The 17,151-nt window shown below is 38.2% G+C and overlaps 1 protein-coding gene across 1 annotated transcript in view; it reads right to left on the reverse strand.

Moving 5' to 3' along the window:
* Mtrex (Mtr4 exosome RNA helicase) overlaps positions 1 to 17,151 on the reverse strand; it is a 57,940-nt gene that overhangs the window by 5,933 nt on the left and 34,856 nt on the right. Inside the window, exons 20-25 of the mRNA XM_027401453.2 lie at positions 14,969 to 15,079; positions 12,000 to 12,188; positions 10,205 to 10,368; positions 8,547 to 8,652; positions 6,815 to 6,871; positions 5,151 to 5,313 (exon numbers count right to left, since the gene is read on the reverse strand). Coding sequence (XP_027257254.1) covers positions 5,151 to 5,313; positions 6,815 to 6,871; positions 8,547 to 8,652; positions 10,205 to 10,368; positions 12,000 to 12,188; positions 14,969 to 15,079 — 790 coding nt within the window. The remainder of the gene's footprint in view (positions 1 to 5,150; positions 5,314 to 6,814; positions 6,872 to 8,546; positions 8,653 to 10,204; positions 10,369 to 11,999; positions 12,189 to 14,968; positions 15,080 to 17,151) is intronic.

The following is a 17,151-nucleotide window of genomic DNA, read 5'->3' on the forward strand; positions in this document are numbered from 1 at the left end:
CTCTGATACACTCTTCTGAATTCCTTTGGCACCCATATGTGCATATAACCTCCCTCCCCGGGCAATATGTACATATTTAAAATAATAAAATGCAGCTCTTGGTAGTGTACTGAAGTTTTCTTCAGCATACTAACCCAGGTGATGATGACTAATAAGGCAGAGGGAAGAATCCCTGTTGCTTCCTGATCTGACTGTCTTTGAGGCTAGAAAGGGGAACCACCTGAAGGCTCAGATGGCAAGTTTTCTCTAGGAGAACATCCACTCCACAGCACCTCCAGAGAATGAGGATGTGGCTAAGCCATGTCCACCTACACTTTATTTCCTGTTAGTGAGGCAACTCCTATGACCCTAATAGACTATTTGAAGACTTGGGAAGATTCGAAAACACACAGGTTTGCTGTTTCTATTAAGTAGTACGTGTAACAGAACACAGTCACAGAAGACGCTTCCCAAGTATGCCATTCCTAGCACTGTTACTGCTATCTTACTGATGAGACAAAGAGGTGGTTAGTGCCTTTTCATGTTCAGGCTGATACCAACAGGACCAGGTATCAAGAGGCACAGGCCTTTAATCCCAGCACTCAGGAGGGAGAGGCAGATAGATTTCTGTGAGTCTGAGGCCAGCCTGGTCTATATAGTGAGCTATAAGCCAGCCAGAGTTACATGGTAATAACCTGCCCTCAAAAGGTAGGGTGTGGTGGGTGGGTGGGTGGGTGGTGGGTGTGTGTGTGTGTGTGTGTGTGTGTTGTGTGTGTGTGTGTGTGTGTGTGTGTGTGTGTCAGAGTTACATGGTAATAACCTGCCCTCAAAAGGTAGGGTGTGTGTGTGTGTGTCAGAGTTACATGGTAATAACCTGCCCTCAAAGGTAGGTAGGGTGTGTGTGTGTGTGTGTGTGTGTGTGTGTGTGTGTGTGTGTGTGTGTGTGTGTGTGTGTGTGTGTCAGAGTTACATGGTAATAACCTGCCCTCAAAAGGTAGGTAGGGGTGTGTGTGTGTGTGTGTGTGTTTGTCGGGAGTGGGATGGTGGTGGTGGTGGTGGTGGTGGTGGTGGTGGTGGTTCTGACATAGCCCTCCCCAAGTCTGAAAGGGAGGAATGTCTACTGGATTTCCTTTTCAATCTTGGGGCTCAGTTACGGGAGAATCTTAGAACTTTACAAGCAAGAAAACTTGCAAAGGCTGGTATTGTCATTGATGCCCTCATCCTGAACTTGGATGAGGAAGCGATAAAATGAACAGACAAGGGTCCATGAGATCAATGAAGGAGAAAAAACTAAAACAAGTCTCAATGGTACCTGAAGGACAGTTGCCTGTGGTGAGACAAGGAGGCTAAAAATGTTCAACAGGAAGAGACTAAATCACACCAAGCAAGCACATGAAGGGTAAAGTTAAACCACAGCTCTACCTCAACCCCAAGTGCTAGTATTACAGGTGTGCTCCACTTGGAGAGACAGTTAACACTTTCATTCAAATACATGAAAGGTATTCTCAATTTTAAATTTAGGCCATAGCTATAAAACTAATAGACAGACAATGCCATTCTAGCTAGATGCTAATGCTACTGTCAATAAAGAGTGCAGATCCTACAGGGGCCTTAGCTCAATAGTTCAGAGCATAATGCTACGTCTGCTATCCCAGCTACTCGGGAAGGCAAGGCCAACCAGGACTGCACAGCTAGACCCTGTCTTAAAATGAACAACAAACAAACAAGAAAATTAAAAGCACTGGAATTGCAGCTCAGTGGCAGGGCTCTGGCTTCTACATACTCTCCAGAGAAGTTTCTCTCTTTACCTTTCCTTCCAAAGCTCCTCCATTAACTTTCAGAATCGTGAGCTGTCTGGTATAGAGAGATGTAAGAGGCCCTACCTGATGGGGTTACTGCAAGCTGTAAATGAACCAGTGTGAAGTGCTGTACAGAGCCCACAGCACAACAAGAGCCAATATACACTGGCTCTCTCAGGAACAGAACTGGTTCACAGGCAATGTAGAATCGCTCAGTCCTCCACTATATAAGGCAGCAAAAGTGAGATAGTCTCACACACTTGCTTTAAACGACTTTAAATGTGCACCAGGAAACACAATCTAATGTTGTTTCACTATTTCTATAAAAGTAGGTAATGAATTTTAACTAGAATCTGCCAAAGTTGCCAGGAGCCACTGAAGTCAATTCAGACAACATACAAAAACTAAAGCAAGAAAATACAATCAGGTCAAGGTGCTCACACATTGTTTGTTGTGCCACAGCTTCAGGTAACAAGAGAACATCGAGGAGAATGGGTATGGGCTGCGTATCCAATGGCTCTGGTTCTTGTCCAGACTGTCTGAAACAGATCACTGTGTATATCCACAAACACTAACTGTCCACAGCTCTGGCAGCAGAGAGGCTGCTCCCATGGGGTTAGAGGAGACTACTGCTGAGCAGCGAATTATCTAACATCTTTACAACCTACTACAGTTCTATGCAGTTCAAGACCTGCCTCATTCCTAGCATTAGAACAAGCTAGACAAAATATAAGACAAAGCCTCAAACACGGACCTCATTCCCACACTATCTCAAGTTGGTATTAACTAGTGCTGGTATCTTTTCTTCTGGTTCTCCCAGAAGTTAAATTTTTGGTAATCATTACTTTTTCTTTTTCAAATAAGTATAAATATACCAGCATAAAGCCACCATTTTAAGCATCTTCACCTATGCAATTTGCAAGCACTGTCATTTCAATGCTCCGAAAAGCCTATGCTAGGTGAGTACTGATGCATTTATTGAATGCAACAAAGTTGGAGGTGCTAGTCTATTATCTGCTATGTAACTATCACACTATCTAATTCTGAACATTTTAATCACCTCCTCAAAAATCCTGTTCTACTAAGTCATCACAGCCAGCTCTGAACCCACAAGCTATGGCAACTATTCATTAGCATTCTGTCTCTACAGACCTATTTTAACATTTTTCATGGATAAAATCATTTGTCTCTTGTAACACATGTATAAGACTCATCTGTACTGTAACATGAACCAGCATTTCTTTCTATAATAAAAACTTTGAAGATACCAGTTGGCACAACTGATTTGCCTATTATGAATATATGAAACTACATGCTTTTATATAAGAGCATTTTGTATGTACAGCCTTACCTGGAGGAAGGAGCAAAACAAAATCATTCTCATAAGGACAGAAAGCAGTTTCTTCAGAGAGTATTTCTGTCTAAACTACAGCTTTCTATATCACTGAGGCTCACACCCTGCCTAATTGCTGCTATCAGTTTGGTCCCACTGGTCTTTACTCACCAGTCCCAGCTTATGCCAACTCTTGAAGGCAGAGACATTGCCTGTATTATACTTAGCATAGTACTTGATCTCTACTAGAGTCTCAGAATTACTCACCAAGTATCAAGCACTGATTACTAAGTTATCTAGCACTAAATCTGTACCACTGTTTAAACACAAACAATGCACATAAGAAAGACATTTTCCTACTAGTATCAGCAAAAGTCCTTTCCAATAGAGCACCCTGTCCTAGGAAAGGGTAAAACTGCCCTACAGACACCACTGGGAGAACACATACTACACAGCATTGGCCTTAAAATCCTACAACGGGGTAGAAGGAAATAGCTTCAACAGGTAATCCATAAGGATTTCTTGATGCTAAATTTTTGTCAGACAATGGGAACAGCCAGTGTTTAAGTCCTAACAGATCTAGCTGGGTGGTTGCACAGAAACACTAAGCATTAGCTCATATAAATAGTCATTCAAATTTAGTTTGATAAAATAAACATCCTATCCATTTTACAAGGCAACAAAGGAAATAATTTATGTTTTTAAGTTCTTCAAATAGATGTCAAAATAAACCTTTTTCTTGTATAAGACATCCCAAAACACATGGCTATGATCACTACAGTGTTAACTGGCCAACTTAATGTTTGAATAACTTTATTTCCGTATGTTGAAACCCTGGCACTTTTTGTATCAGAACATTGAGACTCTTTAGGAAGAGATAGTGTTTGAATACAGCACAGTAAGGCTTTGCTTTGTAATACTAAAGACACACTGTCTGGTGAAGCTAGAGGTTGATGTCTAGTGTCTTCCTCAATTGTTCTCCACCTCATTTTTTCAGGCAGGATCTTTTTCTGACCCTGGTGCACCAGGGGCCTTCTCTTTGCAATTCCCCACTGCTGGGATTACAGGTATGTGCTGCTGTGCCTGGTTTTTTTCATAGGTGCTGGGGATCCAAACTCAGGCTTTTGTGCTTATGCAGCAAGCACTACCACTCCTGAAACCACTTTTCCAAGTCCCTGGATTCAAAACAAAGAAAGAAACAACCAAAAAACCAAAACCAAAAAACACCCACAAAACAAGTCAACTAAATTCTATCTCCACTCTCATGGCAAAGTCTTACCATGTAGTCCTGGCTGGCCTGGAACTCACAGAGATCCACCTGCCTCTGCCTCCTGAGTGCTGGGATTAAAGGTGTATACCACTACACCTGGCTATTGTTTACTTCTTAATTTTTACTTTAAAACAAACTAAAATTATCTCTGCTATGCACCACTATTGTTGCATGCCATTGTGACTTCTTGGAGAAGCAGGCATTGTACACACAGGAACGCTTATGTTAGTAATTCCTGCTGTTATTATGTAGCAAATGAGCATTAATTTCATCCCCATCTTGCAAAAGTTAGGCAACAAAGAAGTGGTGGTAACCCTGAAACACAAATTCTGTTGTTCACTGACCTAGATTCCTGTGTGTTAGGGGAGGCTTCCTTTTTCTCAGACTCAATTGTTGCTACCTATTATGAGCTATCAAAGACCCCGTCATTCTTTGTATACAAGTTTCTTTCCTGTGCATAGAGATGATAGTACAGTAGGGTTTAAAAGATGAAGCTTCAACCTGATATGCCATATTTGGTTGATATCCACGGGAGGCCTGTCCTTTTCTGAATAGAAAAGGAGGAGTGGTTGGGGGGGTGGCAGAGGAGAGAAGGAGAGGGACTGGGAGAGGAGGGAGGAGAAACTGCAATCGGATGTAAAAATAATAATCATAATCATAAAATCATTTTTAAAAAGAGAGATGGAGCTTTAAGCCACACTGCTGTCATACTTCATTGGTATGACAAAAAAATTTACTGAGTACAAAACTGAGAAGATAATAGCCATACCTTCAAACACATCTGTCATTTTGCAGATATGAGCAAATGTGGCTCCAGTTGCCCAGGTATACACCACATCCATCAAGTGAGGCTTGAACGAACTTAGGTAAGTTTCCTCATCAATCTCTAGTTTTGCTTCTGCTGAAACTTTTGCAATCCTTTTAGCACATTCCTTTTAAAAATAAAGGAGAGAGTAAAATTCTTTACTGAATACCTCCCATACCACTTTTGTTTTCTCTAGGTTTCTAAAGTCAGAGTTCTTCAAACTTGTTTTCCTATTTTGACAGAGTTCAGATTTTCAGCACTGCCTCTGTGAGTGGGGCACAGCCAGGTCTTCCTACTGGATCAGACAGTGCTGGGACATGCCCAGGGGACGTATAACCTCTGTGCCAACATTTACTACAAATCCTACAACCGCTACACTTACCCAACAGCAGCAGCTAACCAATCTCTAATGTCTTAAAAAGAAACAAAGATGGTACAGCAGTTAAGAGGGCTTGCTGCTCTTCCAGAGAATTTGAGTTGGGTTCCCAGAACCACTTCAATTGCTTATGACCACCTTTAATTCCAGCTGCAGGGAATCTAACATTCTCTTCTGGCTTCTGTGGATATCCACACTCAACCCCCCCCCATAATATAATTTAAAAAATAAATATTTTTGATGGGGGAAGTCCTTCTGTGTATATGTTTGTCTTATTGGTTGATAAATAAAGCACTGCTGGCCAATAGGAAAGAAAGATAGGTGGGGCTAGGAGAAGAGGATTCTGGGAAATGTAGTAAAGACAGCAGTCGCCATGTGATCCCTGTGAAGAGAGGACGCATGCTGTCGGCGTCCTCAATAAGATAAGTCTTTATAAAATATATAGATTAATGGTTATGGTTGATAATTAAGACTGAACTAGTAAGAAGAAATCCTAGTCATTTGGCCAGCAGCATTTTAACTAATATAAATCTCTGTGTGTTATTTGGGGACCCTAATGTGGCAGTGAAAGTGGAAAGAGTTATCGTTATATATTTTAAATTACTTAAAAAAAAAACAACCTATAAAAAGCTAATATATACTAGAATTAAATATTTTTGAATAACGAGGAAGAAGGTGGCTGGAGAAATGACCCAGTGATTAAAAGTACTGACTGCCCTTCCAGAGGTCCTCCTACTAACTACAAGCACAGTTCTAAAAACCATCTACAGTTCCAGGTCCAGGAAACCCACATATGGACACCCTTTACTGGCCTGCATGTGGTGTACAGACATTCACACAGGCAAAACACCCGTACACTTAAAATAAAATCCAAAAAACCATTATTATTGGTAATACTGAGGAAGAAAAATAAATAAGAGACTGTCAGCAAATACACCTTATTCACATTACTTAGTTTTAAGACTGCACTTATAAAGTCCATACAATTTGTTATAATAATGAAAGTAGGTACTTAGTATTCAATCTGTGGAGTACTACAGTGCCATGATTAAGGTGGTAATTTTTTTTCTTGGTAATTTTTTTGAGACAGGGTCTCACTGTGTAGCCCTGGCTATCCTGGAAATCACTCTGTAGACCATGCTAGCCTCGAACTCAGAGATTCGAAAACCTCTACCTCCCAAGTGCTGGGATTAAAGCCATGCACCACCACTGCCTGGCTTAACCTGCTAATCTTTTATAATTAATAGCTTACCTGCATTTGTCGAAGTGGTCCAGCTAACTGTTCTGTTAATTTGGGCATCTCACTAGACTGTGATAAAGAAAAAGAAAATGAAATATGAAAACTCAAAAGTACTACTTGCTTGCTGAAATGAAGCAAAGCTTTCTATATTCTTTCACACCAAATTCTAAGACTTAAATTGTTAGGATTTAAATTGTTTAACCAGCTTTCAGTTTTCACATACACACAATCAGTACTCTCCTTATTATCAATTATCACATTTCCAAGAACAATGCATTGCTCACTTTGCAAAGTGGGCTAACCAGGCACTTTATTTTTATCCAGGTATTTCTAGTTGTTTAATCAAATATATGATAGTTCAAAGTTTAATTTGATTTATACTTTTTCTTCTTTTTGCTCTGTAGATCTGCCTGGCCTTGAACTCAGAGATCCACCTACTTCTTTAGTGCTGGGATCAAAGGCATATGCCACCATGCCCAGCTGACTTTCAATATTTTTAATATTGCTTTTCTCAAGAGTAAAATTTGTTAAGTCTATCATTATAACCAGCAAAATAAAATTAGACGAGTTACTTGAATTCTTTGAAGAGAGAAAGTATGTGCTAGGATAAAAAAAAAAACATATTTCACAGCATATTTGGAGTTGTCAGGACTTAAAGCAGTGTGTGTGTGTGTGTGTGTGTGTGTGTGTGTGTGTGTGTGTGTGTGTGTGTGTGTGTGTGTGTGTGTTGGGCACAGGTGGGGAAGCTAGAGGTGCAGAAGCTTAGTGTCATGTAGGTACCTGCTTTCCTGCCTTGCTAGCAATAGGGTCTTTGTCAGTGTGTTAGCTAGGCTAGCTGTCTTACAAGTTTTCTGAAGATTCTTCTGTTTCATCTCCCATTTCCTACAAACACTAGAATTAAGGCACTTGCACACTACTGGGTCTAGCTGATAGGTTAATATTTAAAAAGGCAACTATAGAGTAGTTGCAATATCATATACATAGTATACCAGACTTAATTTTGATTTGGTGTGTATGTAAATACATTATGTAAGAAATCACGGAAACAGGTTCTATATTACTGCCGTGAAAACAAAAGCTTATCAACCTGACTGGTAAACAGGGACAACTATAGAATGAATGGTAAGGAATGCAAAAATAGTAACTGCCATGGATAAAGCATCATTAATGAGCAATTCATCCATTCTGGCAACCTGATCTGAGCAGGGTAAGGGGTGTTCTCTGAATGTGTCAATTTGTTCCTTCACTTTCATTTAGTATCAAGTCAAATTTCATACTTGGAGGCCTTTTCTATTCCTGCACACTAAAATGAGAACCTGAAGCATCAGGTATTTTTACCCAGCTCTTCTACTTCTTCATTCACCCACATATAAGCCAGGAAAGCAAAAGTTTCTGCTGCATCTCCAGTTTCTATATCTATACACTGTAAACACTAGGTGCTTAACCAATTGTTGTGGCTATTTGATCTTCATGTTTGGAAGATTTAAGTAATACTCAAAATACTATTAGCACTACAGAAAAAATAAGTGCAGTTTTAGAAACAGTTTAAAATAGAAGTTAGTATGTTTAGTACATTTCATTAACATACCAAAGTATTTCATTATAGTTATTCTTTTGGCTTGACAACATCATACAGCATATAAACATGAAAGAAGTATTATTAACAAATATCCATTATACTACTTAATCACAACTATATGGTATGAGAATAAATAAAGCACATCATAATAATAAATTAACTCACATTCTCTTGAAACACAAAACAACTTAATAGTGCAGTTGCCTGTTCTGCAGAAAGGTCATTGAAAAGCCCATTAAACATCATCTCTGTTAGAAGGAGCTCATCAGCACTAAAGAGAGAAGAAAGTCAAAAGATAAAGACATACCTTTATATTTTATAATAATAAAATATATTATGTAATCATGAAGAAAAATCATGAAGTATAACCAAAATTTTTAAAGGAAATGATAGACTTTTCCGTTTGTCAATATATAAACAGCAGATGTCAAACAGACACTTTATAAGAGAGCCAAGATATCCAAATGCACATAGTCATTCAACCATCCCTTGACTTTTGTTTTTCTTCTGAGACAGGGTTTCTCTGTATTGTTTTGACTCTTATTTTTTTGGCCCAAAGAACTTTTAACTTCTAGTCATTTACAAGTAAAGTGTAGAACACAAAACATCAAAGTTTTATTAGAAATATAAAAACCCGTATTTGTACTTTGGCTTCACTTGGCTTTCATGCTGCAAGTGAGTGCAGTCAAGGCAGGTAAGAACCTGAATGCAGCAAATACTGCTCATCCTGGGCATATGTTGTCTGGATTTCATTAGCGCTAGCTCATTATTTGAGGCTCATCTTTTGCATCATCAGGACACACTATTTTAATTAGGCCATTGCTCTGTAACTACAGAACATCTTCATTTCTGGGTTTACATTAGAAGATAAGACATTTGCTATGATTAGATTACTCTGATTTTTTTCAGTTTTTTTTTTTTTCTTCTTTTATGACATTTGACTACATATAAAGTATGGAAAACCCATTGTTACAAGTATTTTTTATCAGAAAATAAGATGCTTTGGGATCTTACCACAAAACAGTACATACGTTCTTTCCGTTCAATGATTTCCATTTTTGTTCCCTTAAATTTTTTTGTTTTTAAATTGGTTCTTGGACAACATCAGACAATGTTGTTTCACCCCTCTTCCCTACCCATCATCACAGTTCCTTTTTGTCCCTAGAAATACACTACATATTTATTGTTTTGTTTCATGAGGCAGAGTCTCAAACTGGTCCAGGCTAATCTCACATTCATAGTAATTCTCCTGCTTCATCTTCACAAGTCCTTGAATAACAGGCTCAAGCTACCATGCTCAGCCTGTTTGAGATGCTATTAATGTGACTAACTTTACATTATCCCTGTCTAGGATGCTCTTTGTATTGTGTTCTGAATTGTGTAATCACAGAATAACTTTCTTAACAATTTTTCTCTTTGTTATAGTAGGTAGAAAATGAAAAAAAATTCAAATCTCTATCTGTTCAAAGGAAGCTAGAAGACAGACTATAAAAATAGTAGTATAGATTGCAGTGTGTGAGGCAGAAGAGCAGGTAGCCAAAAACCATCTATCAGTGATCTGTGGAAATTGCTCTAAAGGAGGTTTAGATAGAAGGCTATATATGCAAGAGGCCTATGGAAGACTTTTACCAACTAGAAAGACATTACAAGATCTATGCTTTGGAAAGAACATGTTGATAGCAGTCTATATCAAATAACAGAAGAGGGCAGTGAAGTTTCCTAGGTAGGAAAAAGTAAGAATATTTAAGACAGCTGTTTCCAAATGAGTATTGTCCTGTGTGAGATACAGAATAGCACTTAGAGGTCTTCACGGAACATTTTACCTGCTTATTTCACAAGCCACACGTCCTTTCATCTCTATAACATCAGAAGATGTAGCAAAGCCCAATCTTCTTAAAACACGCTTACGACATTTGAGTTCATCCATTTGCAGGACAGTCCTTGCTTTCTTCAGTTCTCGCTTTGCAGACTTAATATCTATTGCAATCTAGGGAATATAAAAGTAAAGGCAGTTTAATAATAAACTTCATAGTGTAAGGTGGAAAAAACAAAACACCAAAAAGTAGTTTATAAGGTCACCTGATTCATACCTTTCTTCACTAAAAATTCAAGACAGTTGAGAGTGATTGTGCTATAGGAGCTTAGATTTAATGCCAGGAGAGGAAGGATGCATCTGAAAAGTTCTTAAACACTAGCTAAAATGTTAAACAGGTGGAAAACACAAAACACCCATGTAACAACTCAGGCATTATTTAATACACAGAAATGAATACCTAAAATAAAGTATATCTTTAGGTTTAAGTGAATGAATTTTTAAATCGGATAATTAGTAAATAATACATATTTTCTAACTATGGCAAGAGAATGTTCTACAAGAATAAGAAAACAGTCATTCTGAAAGGGAGAATTTAAATTCAGAAAAGTTTAGGGATTAAAAAGATGGAATTTGAACCTGTAAAGCTTTGTATACTGTTAAATATTAAGGTTCAAAGAAGTAGAAATGCTAAGGTAATGAGCAACCATGTTTACTCAGGTTACTGGTATGCTCGGATTCAGTAAGTTCCATCAGTCACTGCACTCTTCAGTGAGAGTGGAGGCAGAGCTCAGTAGCAGAGCACTTGTTTAGTGAGCATAAGCCAGGTCTTGAGTTCATTCCCCAGCAGAAGACAGGAATTTAATAACAAATTTTAAAGCAATCCCAAAAGGTAACAATATCAAATCTGCACTTTACTACTGACAAAGCTGAGACACGAGATTACTAATTTTAAAAGATGTTAATGTCACAGAGCTTCTGAGTAATCCCAAGTTTAATTCAGCAATTAATAACCATCTACTGTTATGAATTGATGAAATGTCATACTGTTGTATTACAGGAAGCAGTAATTTCAATGCTAGATCACTGCATGTGAACTAGCATGACTATCAGGCCTCTCAGAAAAAAAGAAATGTTTTAGGATTTCTTTGACTGAGATGCCTATATGAGCACAGTCAAACACTGTGGTAAAAACTACAAGAGCCATAAAACTTAAATTAGGAAAAGAGCCCAATATGTAAGACTACTTTATAGTGAGATCATTTATATCTTGAGCATAATGATGAAAGGACACTGTAGGCACACTAAGTGAAATAAAACTGATTCCATTGTTTCCCTTCATGTGGCTACAAACAGTATTATACACGTGAACTACCCTGAATCTCTTATTGTACTTTGCCGCCCTAGGTCTCTGTGCCATTCCTGACTTGTTGGCAATGGCTGATAGGCTCCAGTGCTCATTGTTTATTTAAAAGACAGTTGGACATTTCCATGTCAGAAGATAAAAACAGGACAAGAAAATAACGTATTTAATGAAATACACAGAATTCTACTATAAAAATGGGTGCTGGGAGCTGGAGAAGTTGGCTTGGTGATAAAGACTTGTTGCTCTTGCAGAGGACCCATGTTTGGTTTCTCTAAGCCACATGGTAGCTCACAACTAACCATGACTACACCTGGGGATCCAACACTCTATTCTGGCCTGCTCCAACACCAGGCATTCATGCGGTATACATATATACAGGTAAATTTTATACACATGAAACAAAAATAAAGAAACCTAAAAATCATTATTTCTGCCATACCTGTGCTTTTTTTTCACAAAGTGTATACACAGTTTCCAAATTTGGATCATTGTGAAGTGGATGTGAATACATTCGATGCTCAAAAGCCTCTACTTTCTGAATGACTTTTTTCAGTCCTTGATCTTGAATGCCCATATCATCAATAGGATCTAACAAAGGAACGCCATCAGGAAAACGCTTCTGAACTTCCTAAAATAAAATACATAAAACTGATTAGTAAGACTAGACTAAACCACTATTTCCTTTTTGTTTTTTTTCTATGTGTATGGCCATAAAAAGAACTCTCTCTATATATTTCCTCACTTAAACTGGAGAGCAATTTCCCAAGGCATTTGATTTTTAAAATTCCATTTTTAGGGGAAGTGGGACAGGATACAACAGGGTCTTAGTTTGCTGCATAGGTTAGGTTCAAACTCACCATCTTCCTGTTTCAGTCTTTTGACAGCTTGAAATTTCCTTTTTAATTGCTATACAACTAACAGTCAATAGGATATATTATAATCCCCTAATATATATAATATATATAGGTCGTAGCATGACTTACTGGTAAACCACTATTGTATATTTAAGTTGCTGCAAAACCTTGGAATCTTATGTAACTATTTCATATCATTTATGGGGAAAGTCCATTTTTTACATGATTCTGAGGTATGGGTTACTTCTAGCCAGGACACTACTGAGCTAGAAATCAAACTTTTAAAAAGACTCCTTACACTAACTTCTCTGTTACTTGATTACATGATAAGATCATGAGTTCAGTAAAGGGATACCTCACTATGGGTTGGTTATTCCACCCATTAGGAGAATTCAGTGTTGGCGACTTTAGTCAGGATCTATCCTACATGTACTGGGCCCTGGGTTCTACCTTAAGCATAGTACAGACTAGAATGAATGGGATCAAGATACATGATGTGAAAAACAGAATAAATGAATCAATTAATTAAAAAGAAAAAGAAACTCCGGACCACACACCCCAGCAAAAAGAGAGGAAGAAAGAGTCCCTCTTTCTTCCTGCTGAGGAATCCCCGTCCAAAAGGAAGAGAGAGGACCTTGGCTTCTGAGTCTCTGCCCCTAACCAGGCCCCAACTGAGCATCTCTCCTCAGTTTCTATCCCAGGCCACCAGAACAAGGGAAGGGGCTTAGGGAAGCCCTACTCTCTTGAACATCATCAATAAAGTTCACCATAACACAACACACACAAGACAGAATAAAAACCAAAAATGCAAAGGGTCCAGAGACACGTGCTTATTGCTATCAGAAATAAGCTAATAATGCAAATTGTTTCAAGAAACTGGCTGCTTTGTACATATAGCAATGTACAGACAGGTTTGTTCAAATGGGAGGGTGGGTCATTACGAAGTCATATAATTTTATTCATGAACTTGCCTTATCCTTATGTATTAAGAAATTTAGTTATAGGTTGAAGCATAAAGACAGAAAAATACAATTTTTTTTTCAAGGCAGGGTTGCTCTGTGCAGCCCTGGCTGTACTGGAATTCTCTCTGTATACTGGCCTCCTTCTGCCTCCCAAGTGCTGGGAATAAAGGTGTGCACTACCACACCCAGCTAAAATGTATAGTAAGAGGCAAAGAGGACTCTTTAGTCCTCACATGAAAGAGTTCTTCTGGCACACTCAGCTGTAGCTCTTCTTTACTCCTGAACAGGTGACTGAGAAGACCAAGGGAATCAGTTTATCCATGTATAACAGACAAACCTGAGACTAAGTGAGGTTCCTACTTGCTAAGGTCAGAGTAGAGCATGGTCTATAACCAGGGTGTTTCAGCAAGTAAGACAAGCCTGGGAGCTGGCAATTTACCTCAATAAAAACTCATTCTAATTTAAGTTTAAACAGAAAAATACAAGCTGACTTATTTCTGAAGAACAAAGTAAACATTTCCCACCTCCCAGACAATAGTAGTGTTTTTGCTAACTGAAAAATGATCAAGTATTTTTTCTGTTCACAGTTATGGTATTATTTTGAATTATTACAAAAAAACTCATTGGAATGCTGAATTTCGTTTCACTTCCAATATGAACAGACTAGTTCATTAGTGTTTCTTTTTTTTTTTTTTCCTTTAGGAGTACTTTTTTAAAACAATACAACTCCTTAAATTTATTTTTAAATTCTCAAGAGAAGCATTCATTTTTGGAAGCCTATGGACCACAACTTAAAAGTTTGTACTCTAAGGGCTGGAGAGATAGTTCAGCAGATAAGAGCATTTGTTATTGTGGACCGAGGTTCAATTCCTATCAGTCACCACCAAATGCTGGCAACTAATCATTCCTCCAGTTCCAGGGGACCCTACCCACTCCTCTGACCTTCACAAGCACCAAGCATATTTGCATACATGCAGGCAAAATACTCAGACAAATAAAATAAATCTTTTAAAAGATTCCTACTCTAAAATTAAAGCAACTTATTTACTGATGTTTTCTCAAATTCTAGAGGGTCTTCTCTGTATAGTAAATGCTCAACTGCTTTTATCCAACTTTTTTCTTTATTTCTAGCAAAAAATTAAAAATTTTGAAAGTTATATTTGTCCCAATGTAAAGGAAGCATTTTTAAAATTAATTTTTTTTTTTTTTTTTTTTTTTTTTTAGGCAGGGTTTTCTGTGCACCCTAGCTGTCCTAGAGGAAACAGTTCTGTAGACCAGGCTGTCTCAAACTCCACAGAGTGGAGAATTATAGGTGTGTGTCACCACCACCCACTAGAAAATAAAATATCTTAATGAAAAAGAAAAATCCTATTTATTATAGCACAGTGAAGATTAATGTTGCAATTTATGAATCTTCCTTTGGTAATATACATCGATGCTGTACTCAGATCTACAATCACTAACTTTATGAAGAAAACTCATTATTATGTGTTTACAGTTTCTCTGAAATATATGTGAAAGCATTTCAGTCATTTCTAGGTTAATCCTATTTATGTAAGATTTATGTTTAAGCTCTAAACTAAAATACATACCTGTATGGATTTTAAAACACTCTGTCGGTTGTCCACAGGCCGAAGGTCTTTTGGAATATAAAGCCTAACAGTGCTGATGGCAGATAAGAGATGCACTAAAACTGGAACGACCTACAAACAAAGTGTTATGTAAGACTACAAATAAATTCCACATTTCCAAAAACTGTATCCATCAAAGGAAGCAGCATTTACAGTATGTTTCAGACCAACTGCTTACCACCAAAGCCTAAACCTTAGTAGACTAGTATGTAAAAACTACTGGAAATCTTAACAAATGGTACATTAACTGAAGACCCTCTCTCTTCAGAGTCCAACTTATTCATGCTTGTATTCTCACTACTTGGCATTTTTCAAACACATAAAGACACTCTAGCTCTACAGAATAATGTCCCTGTGTAAAAGGGTTAGAAAGTCCAGGAAAGAGCGTGCAAGTTCCACATGGACTGGAATGAGATGAAGGAGGAGCTCTTTAAAGAGAAGGTAATACATTTCCTTAGAAATCATCTTCCAGAACACACATACAAAAACTTTCTCCCAAGCTTTCTCCAGTTAAGTATGCCTTCCCTCACCATTAAATTCTGCTTCTCTGACTGTTATCATCTGGAAGGCCTAAGTCCACTTGCAGTGAGGCCAACCATTTCCTAAGCTCACATCTGTCAGCATTTAGTCTTCCACAGCCACGTTTATACTTATGCCCCCCCCCCAAAGACTGTCTTTACAACAGCAAGCACATGCATAGGTAAAAAGATGTGTGTAAAGCTCCTGCATATTCCACAGGAGTGTCATGATGGCTCAGTACATACTCCAAACTTAGGGTCACCTATGTTTGAAGTCAGCCTTCAACTAGCTGCAGGACCCTGAAGAAGCTACCTAACTTTTCCTACATTTCAATTTCCTCATCCTAAAAATGTGGATAAAATAGTGTCTAACTCATTAAATTTTTATGTATAAAATAGTTCAACAGGTACTATTGAGTATAGGAAAAGGAACGCCAAGAATTCCCCAATTAGAACTATGAAAATTTGAGGCCAGAGAAATGGCTCAGTGTGTAAATGATTCAGTATGGACTGCTTATGCATAACCTATTGTAATGTCAGCTTGGGAAATATAATACCCTTTCCTTTTACATAGGCAACTGACTTGGTGCACACACATACACGTGTATGGTGTACACATAAAGCATAAACCTGAGTTCTATTCCCAACACTCATGTAAAAGCTGGCAGAGGCAGGTGCTTGTAATACTAATGGAGAGGCAGAGGTAGAAGAAGCTGGCATTTCTGGATCAGTGAGAGATGGTCTCAAAAATATGGTACAGTGACTGAGGTGATACTCACCTACACACACACACACACACACACACACACACACACACACACACACACACACAACTGCCTCTGTTTTCACCAACTCTGGGGAACAAACCGTTAAAGAGTAGGTGGCCCAGAATTACACAGGCCAGTGTCTTGATTATATAACTTCCATTGGATAGATTCTATGACAAACAACACTGTATTTGTCAGCCAGAGAAGCCCTTTCTCCTAGGGAAGATAACTTAAAGTGTTCACAGCCATATTGTACCCACCCTGACTCTATACTCCCATTCACTTCAGCATCCTTCTACTCAGTGAAGTATAAATTAAAATAAATGAAATTTTTAAAGCACCATTAGAAGTAGATCTAGGAAAGACCCTCAGTTTTCACAAGGCTTCTTCCCTAAAGAGGCTCCTTACTGAATTAAACCTAAGGTCCACAATCTCCTGGTACCAAGTAAGAGGGAGGCTTAATAAAAGTAGGGCCTATAAACAATGAAAGACAGCAATAGCTTCAGCTAAAATGTTAGTACCAATAAATGAAGGATGGCTACATAGATTACTGTCTTGGATATAAGCCCCACTTTTAATAATAAATATAGGGTGATCTAGCAACATCCTCCATGAGAATTGCAGTCTTGAGATGAGTGCCACACATGTGCTATTTCCAATTGCAGTAGTTTCTAAGGTCCTTCCTTCAGGTGCAGTGAAAATGCACCAAAGGAGGAGTTCTAGCCTCTTTTACAAGTAAGCAGTCAATAGGTGCAGCAATGCTGGGAAAACATAAAGATATCTTTTGATGGTAGAATTCTGGAGAACAAACTAGAACACTGAAGAACAGAGATGAAAAGGTAGGCAGTATTCAGAATTA

This window comes from Cricetulus griseus, chromosome 2 (assembly GCF_003668045.3).
Source record: "Cricetulus griseus strain 17A/GY chromosome 2, alternate assembly CriGri-PICRH-1.0, whole genome shotgun sequence".
Classification (NCBI taxonomy): Eukaryota; Metazoa; Chordata; class Mammalia; order Rodentia; family Cricetidae; genus Cricetulus; species Cricetulus griseus.